General features: G+C 44.4%; 1 protein-coding gene across 7 annotated transcripts in view; it reads right to left on the bottom strand.

Annotated features, from left to right (window-relative positions):
* Positions 1-435: 435 nt before the first annotated feature.
* LOC310794159 (nuclear factor 1 X-type-like) overlaps positions 436-16,233 on the bottom strand; it is a gene marked incomplete at its 5' end in the record, with an annotated part of 160,529 nt that continues 144,731 nt past the window's right edge. For 4 of the 7 annotated variants that reach the window (XM_083656073.1, XM_083656071.1, XM_083656072.1 and 1 more), the window contains 3 exons: positions 436-4,305; positions 11,498-11,586; positions 13,819-13,966. In XM_083656073.1, coding sequence (XP_083512199.1) covers positions 4,291-4,305; positions 11,498-11,586; positions 13,819-13,966 — 252 coding nt within the window. In that variant the 3' untranslated portion in view covers positions 436-4,290. The remainder of the gene's footprint in view (positions 4,306-11,497; positions 11,587-13,818; positions 13,967-16,233) is intronic. The other 3 variants (XM_083656076.1, XM_083656074.1, XM_083656075.1) reach the window with 2 other exon arrangements.

Raw genomic sequence — 16,233 nt, forward strand, 5'->3', positions numbered from 1 at the left:
AAATAGGTAAAACAGAAAGAGCAAACTCTTACCCTGTCGAAGCAGCCCTATTCCAACGTCCCAAAGCATTTTGTCCAGCCCTCCCTGTCCCACAACCTCCTCGACCCGAACCCCTGGAGCCCCTGTCGTCCCTTCTTTAACCCGCCCGTGGACACCCCCGGAAAAAAGCCCGTCAGCGTAATTTGTTCACTTACAATTAGCTGTTGAATGGAGAAGCTGAAGAGATGGGTATGGTAATACAATGTGAAGCATACAGACAAGAATAACATGTGAGCTAACTGCATTCTGCTCAGACAAAAGTTTTTCTGCAAATATTTTTTTTAACCCTTCCAACAGCGGAGAGGGCGAAGAGAGAGGAGAGAGAGAGAAAGAGAGCGAGAGAGAGAGAGAGAGGGCGACGGACACACAGTTACAGACTACTCCAGTGTCTAAGAGAGAAAACAGACAGAGGAGACAGAGGGGAAGAAGAAAGCAAGAGCTGAACGAGAACAAGTTTTTTTGCCTTTTCATTTTTTTTTCATCATTTATCAATAAAAAGTAAAGAACTAATTCACACCAGTTTCCTTTTGTACTATATATATACGGCTTTGAAAAGGAAGAGAGGATATAGGGGAGGTACAATGGAGGGGATTATTTTCTCGAGGGCCCGAGGAAGAAAGTTGGCCCTAAGCGCTGAATGGGGGGGGGGCGACCTTTCGGCCCTCCTTACGGCACCCAGGGGCGACCTGCTACCTCGAGCCACTTCGAAAGGAGAGAGGGGAGCGATCTGGATTACAAAATGGAGTCTGTGAACAAAAGGCACTTTTAAGGGACAACCTTTTAACTGCTGGGAAAACTATACACTACAGCACAAGCACTACTCAAGAGTCATTTACAGAGGAGGGGCAGGGAGGGGGGTCGGAGTGGGGGGGGGGGGGGGTTCAGGGGAGAGGCTCATCTTTGCTGTCATGGTTTGATCAGACCGGGGTCCTTATATTTTTGCCTGATGCTAAGCTACTTGTTTTCGGTGTTTCTTTTCAGCTCCGGGTTTCCAGAAACGTATAAAAAAATATCTCTGGATATGAAGCGTCTCCCGAGGTACACTTTGGGGGGGGGACCTTGTTGTGTGTTTCATGCCAATGGATGAAATAAAATGAAAACAATGAATGGGGGAATTTCAATTGGGAGGGTTGTCTCTTGCTGGTGATTTTTTTAGGCAGCATCTGAATTGAGATGGGTTTTGTGGGCTCGACAGTATAGGTTTTGTCTTTTGTCTTTTTTTTTTTCCATTTTTTTTTTTCTAAAGATTGAACCAAAATGCCTTTTGTGTCACAACCTTAAGGAACAGGAACCCCTCCCCCCCACTCGATACAAATAGAAGAAGAATACAAATACAGAGAGGAATAATGCTGTTTCCTAAATGGTCTGTTATTGTTTTCATTACCATTCATTTATAATAGCTTTGAATGTACTTTATAGTGTAAAAGCACCAGTTTTCATCTTGTGATATAGGATATTTTTTGACGTTGTGTAGATTTTTTTTTTCCTTCAGCCCTCCCACATTTTTATAAACAAATGATTACACATAAAACATTAAAAAAGAGACAAAGGAAATAAAAACAAATAACCCCCAACTTACAAAGACTAGGATTTTTCATGGCCCCCTGGTTTAGAGTCCCGGAGCTTATGGACTTGAAACAAATAGTTTTTTTTTCTCTTTTCTCTTAGCTTTCTTAAAAATCTCTAACAGACAAACACAATGATCTACCCAATGCATTGCACGTGGCTCAATCGACACATATTTTTTTCAATAATAATACTTTCCATCAAAAAACAAACACTTTTTTTTTTCTTCAAATCTACTGTCGATTTTTGACATGTTCATCTAGGTATTAGAATGCTGCGCTGTGGATTGCGTTGTTGGCATGTGTGTCGTTGAATCGTACTGGTAACAGTGAGGTGATGTTACTGAGATGGGGCGGGGACGGGGACGGGGGAGGGGGGGAGGTGAGAGTTCAGAAAATAACTAGACTGCCAACCAGCTCATTTAGTAAAAGTTAAAAAGGAGCATATATCATAAATATATACTATGTATAAGATCTCTCTCTCTCTTTACAAAAAAAAGGTTTGCAGTCCTCTATAAAGATCTGTCCTAGGCCAATGGTTTCCACACGCAGCGACGCTACCATTCCCTGTAGCTTTAGCTTATATGTGGGAACAGAACCTGAAGTCAAGTTTATTACTAATTGCATGAAGGGAATACAGAGGCACTTTCATAGATTGTTATAGTCTTGATATATGGTTTTAGTACATAGAGCTCATGTTACTAGAGAGGCTGAGCGCAGCGTCTCAGCCCTGTTTACTATCCCTGCAAAATAGAACCAACAGCTAGGCAGTCCAGTTATTTTGTGAGGTCGGCTTTTTTGTTGTCGTTGTTGTTGTTGTTGTTGTTGAATTGTGTCGCGATGAAAATAATACGAATAACAATTTTCATGAGAACATTTACATAGAAAAAATTGTATCTCAAATTAAAATGACAAATCTCAAGTGAATGAAAAACCATTAACAAAGGCAGTTTGGAGAACCAAATATAAAGGCTTCCCTTTATTATGACTTTATATCAGGGTGTGTTGGTGGTGTTAGTGTGCTTTCTTTTGTTTTTAAATATGCTGCTGTGGTGCAAGTGAAGTGTGTGTGTGTGTGTGTGTATTCCTCTGGGTTCTTCTGTGACTGGACTATGGGGTACAGGATGAAGCAATGCAAGGGATGTACGTGATGAACTTGCTGTTACTGTGCTGTCGTTTGTGAGAGATTTCAGAGACTGCCGTTCTTGTTGTTACGTTAGATGAAATCTGAGCGTGATACTTGTTACTGCAAACTAATGAAAAAGTGTTATTATGTCATGCAGGACAAGGCTGAAACACCAAAGAATCCGAGTGAGACAAAACCAAAACCAAAACCAACAAAATAAATTTTGCAAGAGAAAACACCTAACAAACAAAATGAAAGCTAATATGATGCGGATGCGTTGCGTGCATTACTGTAAATTAAATTCCATGCCTATGAGTAATAACAAGATGATAATATGAGTGATCGTGTGGCAGACGTATCTCGGAGAGGATGGTCTGTGTGTATTCAAGCGTGTGCGTGTGTATGTGTGTTTGTGTGCGCTGCGAGTGTCGGGGGGCTAGAATTGAATGTTAGCACAGCCGCGGCGCGCGTGTCCCTGTAGTGCCAGCCAGCCCTGACTCACTTCTCTCACTCGCTCTTGTCTGACCATCGATGTGCAATGCTGTTCATCCCTTATTAAAATAAAATCAATAGTGCATAGGTGAGGGGACGAAAGAGCACATAGTTACTGTTAGTGTTATTGACTGTCGCCTCGGCTCATTGGCTAATCGCTTCTCTCTCGCAGCACGACGCCCCTGATAACTTTTTTGACAGGTAAACAAAGACCAGCCACTTAGTGCATATGTCACACCATCCGATGGTGTCACCGTGATTGGCCAATCAGAAAATGAAGTAGGTTCAGGGCTGAGCGAATCAAGCAGTAGAGTGTGGTGACGGACACGCGCATGAGGGCTGGCCCCCCCCTGGCTATCACTGTGCTACAGGTGAGAGGGCGGGGCAGGGTGTGGGTGGTGGTGGGGGCGGGGGGGCAGGGACCGTGCACCTGTTGGACAAGTGCTTGGAGAAATACACAGATGTGAGAGCGTGCGATTTGGGTGATTTCCTTTTAACACATCCGACTCTACCATTACCGTTTCTCGTTTCTTTTTGTGTACTTGGATCTCCCAGCCAATGCATGGAGTTTCATTGTGGAGAAAATAATAATAATAATAAAAAAATAGTAATAAAAACAACAAATGTATAATTGGTCATTTGTCAGGTTGCCGTGTAATGCTTTGCCTTCTGACATTGCGTGGTGTGTTTGCGAGACAGTTCCTCCTCTTCCTCTTCCTGCTCTTCGTCCTTTTGCGTTCTGAGCCTGTCCACTCGATCTCATTGAAGCCTCCGGCGTAAAGGGGGGGGGGTGGGGGGTGTTGAATCGGGAGTCCTCTTGGGGCGGGATGGGCTCGGGGGGTTCTGTAGTCGTAGTCCTCTTGGGGGGGGGGGGGGGGGGGAGGGGGGCGGGCTCGGGGGTTCTGTAGTCGTAGTAGTTTGAATAGCATCGGCGATGGAGAGGAGACCTTTTTAGTGTCAGCAGTCTGTTCTTAAATCAGCGGTGGTGTGTGTGTGTGTGTGTGTGTGTGTTTGCTTTCCGTTTCCAATTTTCATGACACAATTTGAGCTGTTGATTCAGAGGCCTTGTCAGAGGAACCAGGACTGTGGGAAGACAAAAAGAAAAGAGAGGAACATTAATACGCTTTCATCTTTAAACATCAACTAATTTGCTTTTCAGTTTGCTTCCAATTTGTCTTAAATTTGGTTGCAGCATGTAAAATAAAGAAATAAAAGTGGAAAAAACAAATTGACACACATGACTTTCTTATTGGTAAGCATGAGAGAAGTAGAGGTGATAGAGATGAGTATGAATATAGAACACCCAGTGGATTTTGAAGCATCATATTATTTCCTCTCGCTGGAGACAACCGCACAATACAGCCACTAGGTGGCCATCTATGACTTGCTTTCTCTTGTTCCATGACTTGCTGAGCTCAGCTGTCCCACACAGCGCCGGCAAAGTTACTACCTCAACTTTAGCGCTTGCTGTTTTAAGAGGGCTGACTCCAGCTTTCTGCTCATTAAAAACACGCTTGTGTTATTTTAAAGCGGCACATAACAGTGGGATGGCAGTTTCCCTATCGCTCTGAGTGGCTCTCCAGTAAGCAAACAGGAGACTATATAACTGCTCCGTCATGCGCTACTAGTTTACATGTAAGGCGATCCTCCTAATATGCCTGTGGTCTGTGGGCAGAGTGGTCTCAGGCTACACTGTGAAGCCACTGAGGGCTCAGCTTTCTGGGTTTGATAAGAGGGCAGAGTGGAGGGCTTGGCACAGGCCCGGGCTGCCCTGGCCCTCACTGACATTCCACAGACAAGTGCAGCCAATTGCCCCGTCTGTAACAGCTAACTCTCTGTTGTCTGTAACAGCTAACTCTCTGTTGTCTGTAACAGCTAACTCTCTGTTGTCTGTAACAGCTAACTCTCTGTTGTCTGTAACAGCTAACTCTCTGTTGTCTGTTAACAGCTAACTCTCTGTTGTCTGTAACAGCTAACTCTCTGTTGTCTGTAACAGCTAACTCTCTGTTGTCTGTAACAGCTAACTCTCTGTTGTCTGTAACAGCTAACTCTCTGTTGTCTGTAACAGCTAACTCTCTGTTGTCTGTAACAGCTAACTCTCTGTTGTCTGTAACAGCTAACTCTCTGTTGTCTGTAACAGCTAACTCTCTGTTGTCTGTAACAGCTAACTCTCTGTTGTCTGTAACAGCTAACTCTCTGTTGTCTGTAACAGCTAACTCTCTGTTGTCTGTTACAGCTAACTCTCTGTTGTCTGTAACAGCTAACTCTCTGTTGTCTTTAACAGCTAACTCTCTGTTGTCTGTAACAGCTAACTCTCTGTTGTCTGTAACAGCTAACTCTCTGTTGTCTGTAACAGCTAACTATCTGTTGTCTGTAGCAGCTAACTCTCTGTTGTCTGTAACAGCTAACTCTCTGTTGTCTTTAACAGCCAACACTCTGTTGTCTGTAACAGCTAACTATCTGTTGTCTGTAACAGCTAACTCTGTTGTCTCTAACAGCTAACTCTCTGTTGTCTGTAACAGCTAACTCTGTTGTCTGTAACAGCTAACTCTCTGTTGTCTGTAACAACTGACTCTCGGTTGTCTGTAACAGCTAACTCTCTGTTGTCTTTAACAGCTAACTCTCTGTTGTCTGTAACAGCTAACTCTTGTCTTTAATAGCTAACTCTCTGTTGTCTGTAACAGCTAACTCTTGTCTTTAATAGCTAACTCTCTGTTGTCTGTAACAGCTAACTATCTGTTGTCTGTAACAGCTAACTCTCTGTTGTCTTTAATAGCTAACTCTCTGTTGTCTGTAACAGCTAACTCTTGTCTTTAATAGCTAACTCCCTGTTGTCTGTAACAGCTAACTATCTGTTGTCTTTAACAGCTAACTCTCTGTTGTCTTTAACAGCTAACTCTCTGTTGTCTGTAACAGCTAACTCTCCGTTGTCTGTAACAGCTAACTCTCTGTTGTCTGTAACAGCTAACTCTCTGTTGTCTGTAACAGCTAACTCTCTGTTGTCTTTAACAGCTAACTCTCGGTTGTCTCTCCATTCTGCCCTGTCTGTAACAACTAACTCTCTGTTGTCTGTAACGGCTTACTCGGTTGTAACAGCTAACTCTCGGTTGTCTGTAACAGCTAACTCTCTGTTGTCTGTAACAGCTAACTCTGTTGTCTGTAACAGCTAACTCTCTGTTGTCTGTAACAACTGACTCTCGGTTGTCTGTAACAGCTAACTCTCTGTTGTCTTTAACAGCTAACTCTCTGTTGTCTGTAACAGCTAACTCTTGTCTTTAATAGCTAACTCTCTGTTGTCTGTAACAGCTAACTCTTGTCTTTAATAGCTAACTCTCTGTTGTCTGTAACAGCTAACTATCTGTTGTCTGTAACAGCTAACTCTCTGTTGTCTTTAATAGCTAACTCTCTGTTGTCTGTAACAGCTAACTCTTGTCTTTAATAGCTAACTCCCTGTTGTCTGTAACAGCTAACTATCTGTTGTCTTTAACAGCTAACTCTCTGTTGTCTTTAACAGCTAACTCTCTGTTGTCTGTAACAGCTAACTCTCCGTTGTCTGTAACAGCTAACTCTCTGTTGTCTGTAACAGCTAACTCTCTGTTGTCTGTAACAGCTAACTCTCTGTTGTCTTTAACAGCTAACTCTCGGTTGTCTCTCCATTCTGCCCTGTCTGTAACAACTAACTCTCTGTTGTCTGTAACGGCTTACTCGGTTGTAACAGCTAACTCTCGGTTGTCTGTAACAGCTAACTCTCTGTTGTCTGTAACAGCTACTAACTCTCGGTTGTCTGTAACAGCTAACTCGGTTGTATGTAACAGCTAACTCTCTGTTGTCTGTTACAGCTAACTCTCTGTTGTCTTTAACAGCTAACTCTGTTGTCTCTGAATTCTAGCAAATCCCAGAGAAACTTTTACCCCTCTCCTCCTCTCATCGTCCCTTCTATCCTCCGCCACTCTACCTCCCTCGTTCCTACCCATGATTCTTTGCTGTTTGCAAATAACTCCTCCTCCTGGCTCTGACTTCCCCTAACCCCCCTTCTCTCTCTCTCTCTCTCTCTCTCTCTCTCTCTCCCCAGTTCTCCCAATGTAATCCTTGGCAGTGGAAAGTGACCCCCCTCCCTCTCTTACCCCCCTTCAAGTCCAAGTTCAACTGCCTATGACATCATGTCTGGTTGCTGCGGGCAACCAGACAGCCGGGACGTGACTGTGGAGTGCAGCGAGCTTCCACTAACTCCCTCTCTCTTTTTTCCCTCCCTTTCTCTCGCTCCCTGCTACTTTTTCACACACGTTCCCCAGCTCGCTCGCTCGCTCTTCCTGGCTGCCTGCATGGCCTAGGTGGAACCAGCAGAGAGCTCCTCAGACCAGCTTTTCTCTCTCCTCCTCGGCCTGCCAGTGTCTCTCTCTCTCTCTCTCCCTGTGTCTTGGCTAGCTGGCTAGCAGGCGGTGAGGCAGGCTGGCAGGGCCATAGACTGAACCTCTCCATATGCCAGAGAACAGCAGGCTAGGCAGAGACCTCTGTTACTCACTCGGGCCGGGGCTGTTACTGACCTACTAGGCTCAGCTCACCGGGAGCACTTGATAACGACAGCCAGGTTCTCGCTATAGATACGCTGTCAGGTCAGCAGCAAGGTGGCTATTTTTCAATAATGCTCAATAATCAATAGCAGGAGATAATACACGTTTTGAACAGATGCAAGCTGTTGTAAAAACCAATTATTTTTTTAGGGGAGAAAATGAGGGGCAAGAGCTTTGGTACCAAGTTGAAGTGTGTGTGTGTGTGTGTGTGTGTGTGTGTGTGTGTGTGTGTGTGTGTGTGTGTGTGTGTGTGTGTGTGTGTGTGCAAAATGTGTGCAATCGCACACATTTGGATGGTGTTTGGATGTCCCGTCGGTGCCAGGGCTACATCTGTGGGAGAGTGGTGCAGGTGGGGGGCTTGAATACGAGAGGGAGCAGCAGGGGGAGAGGGAAAGAGGGAGGAAGAGAGAGAGAGCTTGCTGACGGATGGGGGGAGCGAGCAGCCTAGCAGAGCAGAGCAGTGCAGAGGAGGAATGCAGATTGCTTCCATGTGTGGGGAGGACAGGAGAGGAGAGGAGAGGAGAGACGAGGAGAGGGGAGGAGAGGAGAAGAGAGGAGAGACGAGGAGAGGAGAAGAGAGAAGAGGAGAAGAGGAGAGGGGAGGAGGGGAGAAGAGAGGAGAGGAGAAGAGAGGAGAGGAGAAGAGAAGAGAGGAGAGGAGAATAGAGGAGAGGAGAGAAGAGGACAGGAGAGGAGAAGAGAGGAGAGGAGAGGAGAAGAGATTAGAGGAGAGGAGAAGAGAAGAGAGGAGAGAAGAGGAGAAGAGAGGAGAGGAGAGAAGAGAAGAGAGGAGAAGAGAGGAGAGGAGAAGAGAGGAGAGAAGAGGAGAGGAGAAGAGAAGAGAGGAGAAGAGAAGAGAGGAGAGGAGAGGAGAGGACAGGAGAGGAGAGGAGAGTTGAGTTGGCTGCAGGCAGGTGCGGTTAGCCCCTAATGAGAAAAGTTGTGTTGGTGATGGAGGAGGCCCAGTGGCAGAGCACAGCCAAGACTGAAACCACAATGTAGTCTTACTACTGGCCTCACACACTGCTCTAATACACACTGTGAGGCCTAGCCCAGATACATCAATACTGCTGGAGCTCAAACAAACAGGCATGGCTTACATCCACTGTGGGGAAACGACTGTGGTCCAGACACTGTAAACCAATACCCAAATAAAGGCCTTGATGCCGGGCAACATTCTGAGTCTTTATAGATGGGCAACTTTTTGAGTCATTGTAGATGAGCCACTTTGCAAACAGTTGTGAATATCTGTGTACAACATTTACTCCTTATAGGCTACGATGCTATTCCTTATTAGGCAGCAGTTAGGGATGATTAAAACAACGTTGTCTCAACTTTCATTTTGTCTATCAAACATAAATATGTTGGCTGGGTCACTACTGTATATGATTGTAGCTCAGTTGTCAATCCAGATACAATATCCAGTGTCTCATAATATCTCTGTATCACGGCCTTCACGCTGAATGACACGCGAAAAACAAACTTGTTACTTTAAACTAGGGTTGTCAAAATACTTTGAAAAGTAAACAAATACTAAAAATGTGAAATAGACACAATACTTTACAATAAATTGCAACAGTATATACCAGCAGTGCTTTCTCTTAATGAAAAATCGGCACACACACACACACACACACACACACACACACACACACACACACACACACACACACACACACACACACACACACACCTCAGCAGTATCAGTGGTCCCAGTAGCATAGATAGAAAACTAATAGTTAATAATCATGCTAACTCAGTCCTGGACTGCTGAGCCGTTGTTACTAGCTAGCAGTGTCAGTAGCAGTATTAGTCGTCCTGGTAGCACAGCACAGACAGAAAATAATTAGCTGTCATGCAAACCTAGTTCCACTGTTCTGACTACTACTACTACTACTACTACAGTTGCTATTGTTACTACTGTTCCCCCCCTGCTTTTTTCACCTATTTTCTCCCCAATTGTACTTGACCAATCCCCCCTGCTGTCCCAGTTGTTGCTCCACCGATCTTGGGAGAGTTGTAGACTAGCACATGCTTCCTCCGATACATGTGCACAGACTTCTTTTTACCTGACAACGAGGAGTTTCACCGGCAGGACGTACCGCGCCAGAGGATCACGCTATTCCCCACAGTTCCCCTCACCCACGAAAAGGCACGTGTCGCGAATATTGACCCGCTGAACTTTTGTCCCTTACCATCATTGGTACTATCTCCCACTCTATACAGCAGCATGTCTTTGTGTCATGTATGTATACAGCAGCATGTCTTTGTGTCATGTATGTATAATGTGTAATGTTTGTGTCATGTATGTATACAGCAGCATGTCTTTGTGTCATGTATGTATAATGTGTAATGTTTGTGTCATGTATGTATACAGCAGCATGTCTTTGTGTCATGTATGTATAATGTGTAATGTTTGTGTCATGTATGTATACAGCAGCATGTCTTTGTGTCATGTATGTATAATGTGTAATGTTTGTGTCATGTATGTATACAGCAGCATGTCTTTGTGTCATGTATGTATAATGTGTAATGTTTGTGTCATGTATGTATACAGCAGCATGTCTTTGTGTCATGTATGTATAATGTGTAATGTTTGTGTCATGTATGTATACAGCAGCATGTCTTTGTGTCATGTATGTATAATGTGTAATGTTTGTGTCATGTATGTATACAGCAGCATGTCTTTGTGTCATGTATGTATAATGTGTAATGTTTGTGTCATGTATGTGTACAGCAGCATGTCTTTGTGTCATGTATGTATAATGTGTAATGTTTGTGTCATGTATGTATACAGCAGCATGTCTTTGTGTCATGTATGTATACAGCAGCATGTCAAATCTTTGCTTCATGTGAAACTGCCTTGCTGTCTTCTTTGCCAGGACTCCCTGGAAGAAGAGATCTTGTGTCTCAATGGGACCTTCCTGGATCAATAAAATAAAATAACACGCCAGTCTATATAAAGAAGTTCAAGAGGTTTAACATAAGCGTTAAAGTACCCTGCATCATTAGTTTAGCTAGCAAACCAAACTGGCTACAGAGCTAGCTAACATCAATTTGGTTTGCCATATGCCCGCTTTTCGACCGGACTGTCCGGTTTTCAGACGCATTGTCCGGGCCTGGCTTGACCGGACGTTGAAATGTCAGATTAAAATCATTCTGTCAATAAATAATCCACTATATCTAACCCTGCTGATTCTTCCTTATCATTGGTGGGTATCTGTTGCTTCAACAAGCTAAAAGTGTTCTGATAGGCTGCGGAGTAGAGCAGGGGTAATCTGCTGTGTTCCGATAGGCTGATGACTAGAGCAGCGGTAATCTGCTGTGTAAGTGCAAAGCTTTTAATGAATTTTATTGGGCCTACATTATTGAGAAGCGTGCGTCTGTCTGTCTTTTTGTCTCATTGGCACTGGGATTCCCCCCTGCATTGTCGGATATTAAGGGACTCGTTTGGGTCTCTGTGTCTGTGTTTTTCAGTGAGTTGGTTACAGTCTATGCTGCAGAGGCCAGGAGGCAATATGATTTTTCACATGCAGAGACACTCCCCCAGCGTGTGATGATGAGGGGCAGGAGATAAACAGACAGGTGGAGGAGGAGGAGGCATGGATGGGTGGAGATAAACAGACAGGTGGTGGAGGGAGGGAGAGATGGATGGATGGATGGGTGGATGGAGGGTGGGTGAAGCAGAGAGGTGATGGGGGTACCTGAGTCTGCTGGGGGATATTCAGAAAGTTGTCCCGTGCTCCGATGCCGACAAACCGGTTGGGAGCTGTGGAGCCTGGCGTGGAGTATGCTATAAACGAGAGAGAGACAAGTGTGTACATGCACATACACACACACATACACACAGAGCACTATCATCTGTATTTCACTATTATATTAACACTCAGTAAGTGTTTAGGAATGCTATGACTACATGACACCGTCAAATCAACTGTCAGGGAAAGACAGTCACAGGGTCAGGGGATACCGATGTCCTATTGAAGGCATGGCTGATTCCTTCATGTTGTGGGCCGCTTAATTGATATGCAACTCCGGTTGACATGGGGCTTTACAGCATGTCATAATTAGAGCTAACGAGCTAACGTGGGAGAGGCCGTTTCCCTCAAATCCGGCTCTGCTGTTAGTCCCAGACGCTCCTCAGCAGCCCCCGACCTCGGTAAGTAGCCACTGTAATCATAAAAAAAAAAAAAAAAAAAAAAAAAAAACGCACTGGGGATTCACTATGCACATAAAACTAGGCTGACCGATGGAGGAACTGTATCCATCTATCATCCGTTTAGATGTGGCTCTACGGTGTGGCAGCGTTCAGTGATGCCACAGGATCAAATTTAGGGCAGTTGTGCTCACTGGACTCCAACATGGCTTCTGAGTAGAGCTGTTGCTGTGCATGGCTGAGTGAGGTTGAGGGGATGGGGGTGTGGGGGTGACAGTGACAGGACTGGAAGTTGATAGTGCATGAGTGAGGGTGAGAGTGTAGTACCATATGCATACAGTAGGTGTATGTTTCCATGACTGTAAATTACATTATCTTGAGAATCAGAGACAAAATTAGAAGTGGGGATTTGGGATAGGAAAAAAAAATACAGTGAAGACATTGACCGGAGTGAGAAAGAGAGACGGGGGAGGGAAGTATATTTATTTATATAGATGTTTCATATAAATAAATAAGTAAATAATATGGTGACAGTTGTTAAACTGAGAAGAGAGTTGGAAGGGGGGAGGGGAGGAAAGGTTGACAGGACAGGACGAGGAGGAAGAAGTCAAAATAAAAAGGGTCGCTCCGTCCCGTGCCCCGTCTCCGTGTGCCTCTCCCATGGCCCGACTCTCACTCTGCACCCGCCTGGGTGCAACCAACCAAAGCCTCAGCGCTCCCCAATCACACTCGTCTCTCCCGCTCCCCCCCAGTGCAGCGCTCATTAAGACAGCTTTGATTCGTTTGTATCGCTCATGTTCACAGATATCGGCTGGTTGTTGTTGTTGTTGTTACATTTGTGACTTCCGTGTTTTTTTGTTTTTGTTGTTGTTGTTCTCAATTTTTAATTGTTGTGAGATTTGTGTGAGAGTGGCGAGGGGATCGGGTGGGTAAAGTGGGGCATGATGTTTTTTTTTTTTTTGGAGTCCACGCCAACTGCCCTAATTTTGTTCCCTTAAAAAGAAAGAAAGAAAGAAAGAAAGAAAGAAAGAAAGAAAGAAAGAAAGAAAGGAGGATATGAGAGTATATCAACTCAAGAAAAGAAGAAAGCAAAAACAGAAAGGAGAGAAGGGGGTAGATTGTGTTGCCGCTGTCATAGACAGACATGCAGAGGCTGAGCTGATCAAAGGCTCGCGGCTACAGAGGCAGTGCGCACAGGGCCGCTCCCCCCAAACTACAAAACACATCAAAAAGAAGGGACAGAGACTACACTGCCTCCTGTGGTGCTAGCAGGAAACCCAACACCAGAGAGAGAAAGAGAGAGAGCATAGAAAGAGATTGGGGAAGGAGAGAGAGAGAGAGAGAGAGAGAGAGAGGGTGGAGGGCCGAGGCCGAGGAAGGATGCAGATAAATGAAGAGAGAGAAAGGGAGAGTGGACTCCAGAGTGAGAGAGAGAGAAAAGAGGTTGAAAGAGGATCTCTGGTCTGGCAAAGGCGTGGTATTCTGCCCCCACAGAAGTGTCTCACGCTGGTACAGTACAGTGGAGTCAGGCTCCTGGGGCTGCTGAGTGGTTGGGGCTGAGAGGACTGGAACGATCAGCTAAGGGCCAAACTATGGAAGACGACAGTGGTGGCCATTGTAGAAGTCCCCAACCTGTACTTACGTATGCTTATAAGCTCTGCATGCACAAAGTGGAACTTGTATAATGGCTACAGCTGTACTAGCCTAGGAGACCCAGTTTGGTTTTTCTTGGAGACGAAGGAGACATTAGCTGCAAGCTAATAGCTAACCAACCTACGGGAGCCTAGTTTGGTGACTTTAGACCGGCCTCAGTCTGCGGGGAGGTTGGGGGGGTTTGTGGAGGCGAGTGGGAGTGGGGGGGTGACTTACACGGAGATGCGGGTGAGCTGAGTCCGCCGTCACTGGACGTGCAGATGGGTTTAGAGTCGGGCATGGGGAGGGGCACAGGGCGCGCCACCGGGGGTGGCGGGGGCAGCAGGAAGGAGCCCGGCATTTTGCTCTGCCCACCTCCATTAGGCTGCAGATGGACCACACAGACAGGGTGAGCAGGACACACCCCCGAGATCATACAGTACACAGGTGGGTGGGGGGGCAGACGCACACTCGAGCGCGCGCACACACACACGCACACACACACACACACACACACACACACACACACACACACACACACACACACACACACTCACACACACACACACTCACTCACTCACTCACTCACTCACTCACATACAGGTACAAAGGTAAGACTACTCCTGGGTATCGTTGATGATAAATATCTTCAGTGTATATCAAGCTAAGCTACATAACAGCTAACTACAATGAACCCTGCAAGTCACCCGGATGTACTTATTTTCTTCCTCTTCTTCTTCTGTTCCACTGTAAAACCAAGAAGTAGAAGAAGAAGAAGAAAAAGACGACGACGACGAAAAGAAGTACGGTACATCTGGGTGACTTGCAGAGTTCACTCACTGTAGTTAGCTGTTATGTAGCTTAGCTTGATATACACTGATGATATTTATCTGTTTTAGAGAATATAGATGATTCATTTGAATTCAATGGCTGCCCGTATGGAATAACTTCAGATCGCTCTCACCTCGTTCTCTTTCTGATATAATAAGCATATGACCCCGCTGTGTGTCGGCAAATAAGCTATTTACAAGACATAAATACAGGCATTTCACATGCTCGGTTTTCCTCGGTTTCAGGTCGCAGTTCAAACTGATGATTGTTTCTGCTGATGCTACTGTAATCAAACTGAAGTTGTCAGGGCGACTTAAACATCATATTTAAAGCTGGAAATAAGGTCCAGGGTGTAAAAAACTGGAATTCTCCTTTAAATCGAAGAACGCTTGCAGTGATTGGCTGCGAGCAAAACCATACAAATAGTCATTATTTTCTAGATCTGTAGTGTGTACAAAAAGGATCGAATGCAGGTATCGTTTGAATGGAGAATTTTTGATACTACTTGATACTGGGTTATTTTAGTCGAATACCGATACCCAGCCCTAGGTAAGACACACAAGCACACCCACACACACACACGGCACACGCACAGACACACACACACGCCACACGCACACCCACCCACACACACACACACGCCACATGCACACACACACACACACACGCACGCACACAAACACACACTAGAGAGCTCACCAAACTCAGAGTTGGAAAGAAAATGGAAAGTAAATAAAAATGTGAGTGTGGTGAAAAACAGCGGGGCAAAGAAGAAGCAGAAAAAAGAGTGATGACACCGTCACAAGGGGAAAGGAAAATGGAGTTGTCCACTGGGGGAGTTATTATAGTGCGATGTACAGAACTTACAAGAGGAGGCAAAATCTGGAATACTGTATGAGAGGATTGTGTGTGTGTGTCTGTTTGTGTATGTGTGTGTGTGTGTGTGTGTGTGTGTGTGCGCGCGTGCGTGTGTGTACCTGTGTGTGTGCACGTGTGTGTGCGTGCGAGCATTATGGCAACTAAGGATATAAGGACATAGAAAAGGTTTAATATAGTTTTCAAAGTGGCTGAGAAGGCCTTCAGAGAACATAATATTAGCAATAGTGAATGTGTGTAAATATAGTGATGATGAAATAGTGAATGTGTGTAAATATAGTGATGAAATAGTGAATGTGTGTAAATGTAGTGAGGAAATAGTGAATGTGTATAAATATAGTGATGAAATAGTGAATGTGTGTAAATATAGTGGTGAAATAGTGAATGTGTGTAAATATAGTGATGAAATAGTGAATGTGTGTAAATATAGTGGTGAAATAGTGAATGTGTGTAAATATAGCGATGAAATAGTGAATGTGTATAAATATAGTGATGGAATAGTGAATGTGTGTAAATATAGTGGTGAAATAGTGAATGTGTGTAAATATAGTGATGAAATAGTGAATGTGTGTAAATATAGTGGTGTAAATATAGTGCTGAAATAGTGAATGTGTGTAAATATAGTGGTGAAATAGTGAGTGTGTGTAAATATAGTGCTGAAATAGTGAATGTGTGTAAATATAGCGATGGAATAGTGAATGTGTGTAAATGTAGTGGTGAAATAGTGAATGTGTGTAAATATAGTGATGAAATAGTGAATGTGTGTAAATATAGTGATGAAATAGTGAATGTGTGTAAATATAGTGATGAAATAGTGAATTGTGTGTAAATATAGTGATGAAATAGTGAATTGTGTGTAAATATAGTGACGAAATAGTGAATTGTGTGTAAATATAGTGGTGAAATAGTGAATTGTGTGTAAATATAGTGATGAAATAGTGAATG

Source organism: Poromitra crassiceps (assembly GCF_964638095.1).
Source record: "Poromitra crassiceps genome assembly, chromosome: 19".
NCBI classification, from domain to species: Eukaryota; Metazoa; Chordata; class Actinopteri; order Beryciformes; family Melamphaidae; genus Poromitra; species Poromitra crassiceps.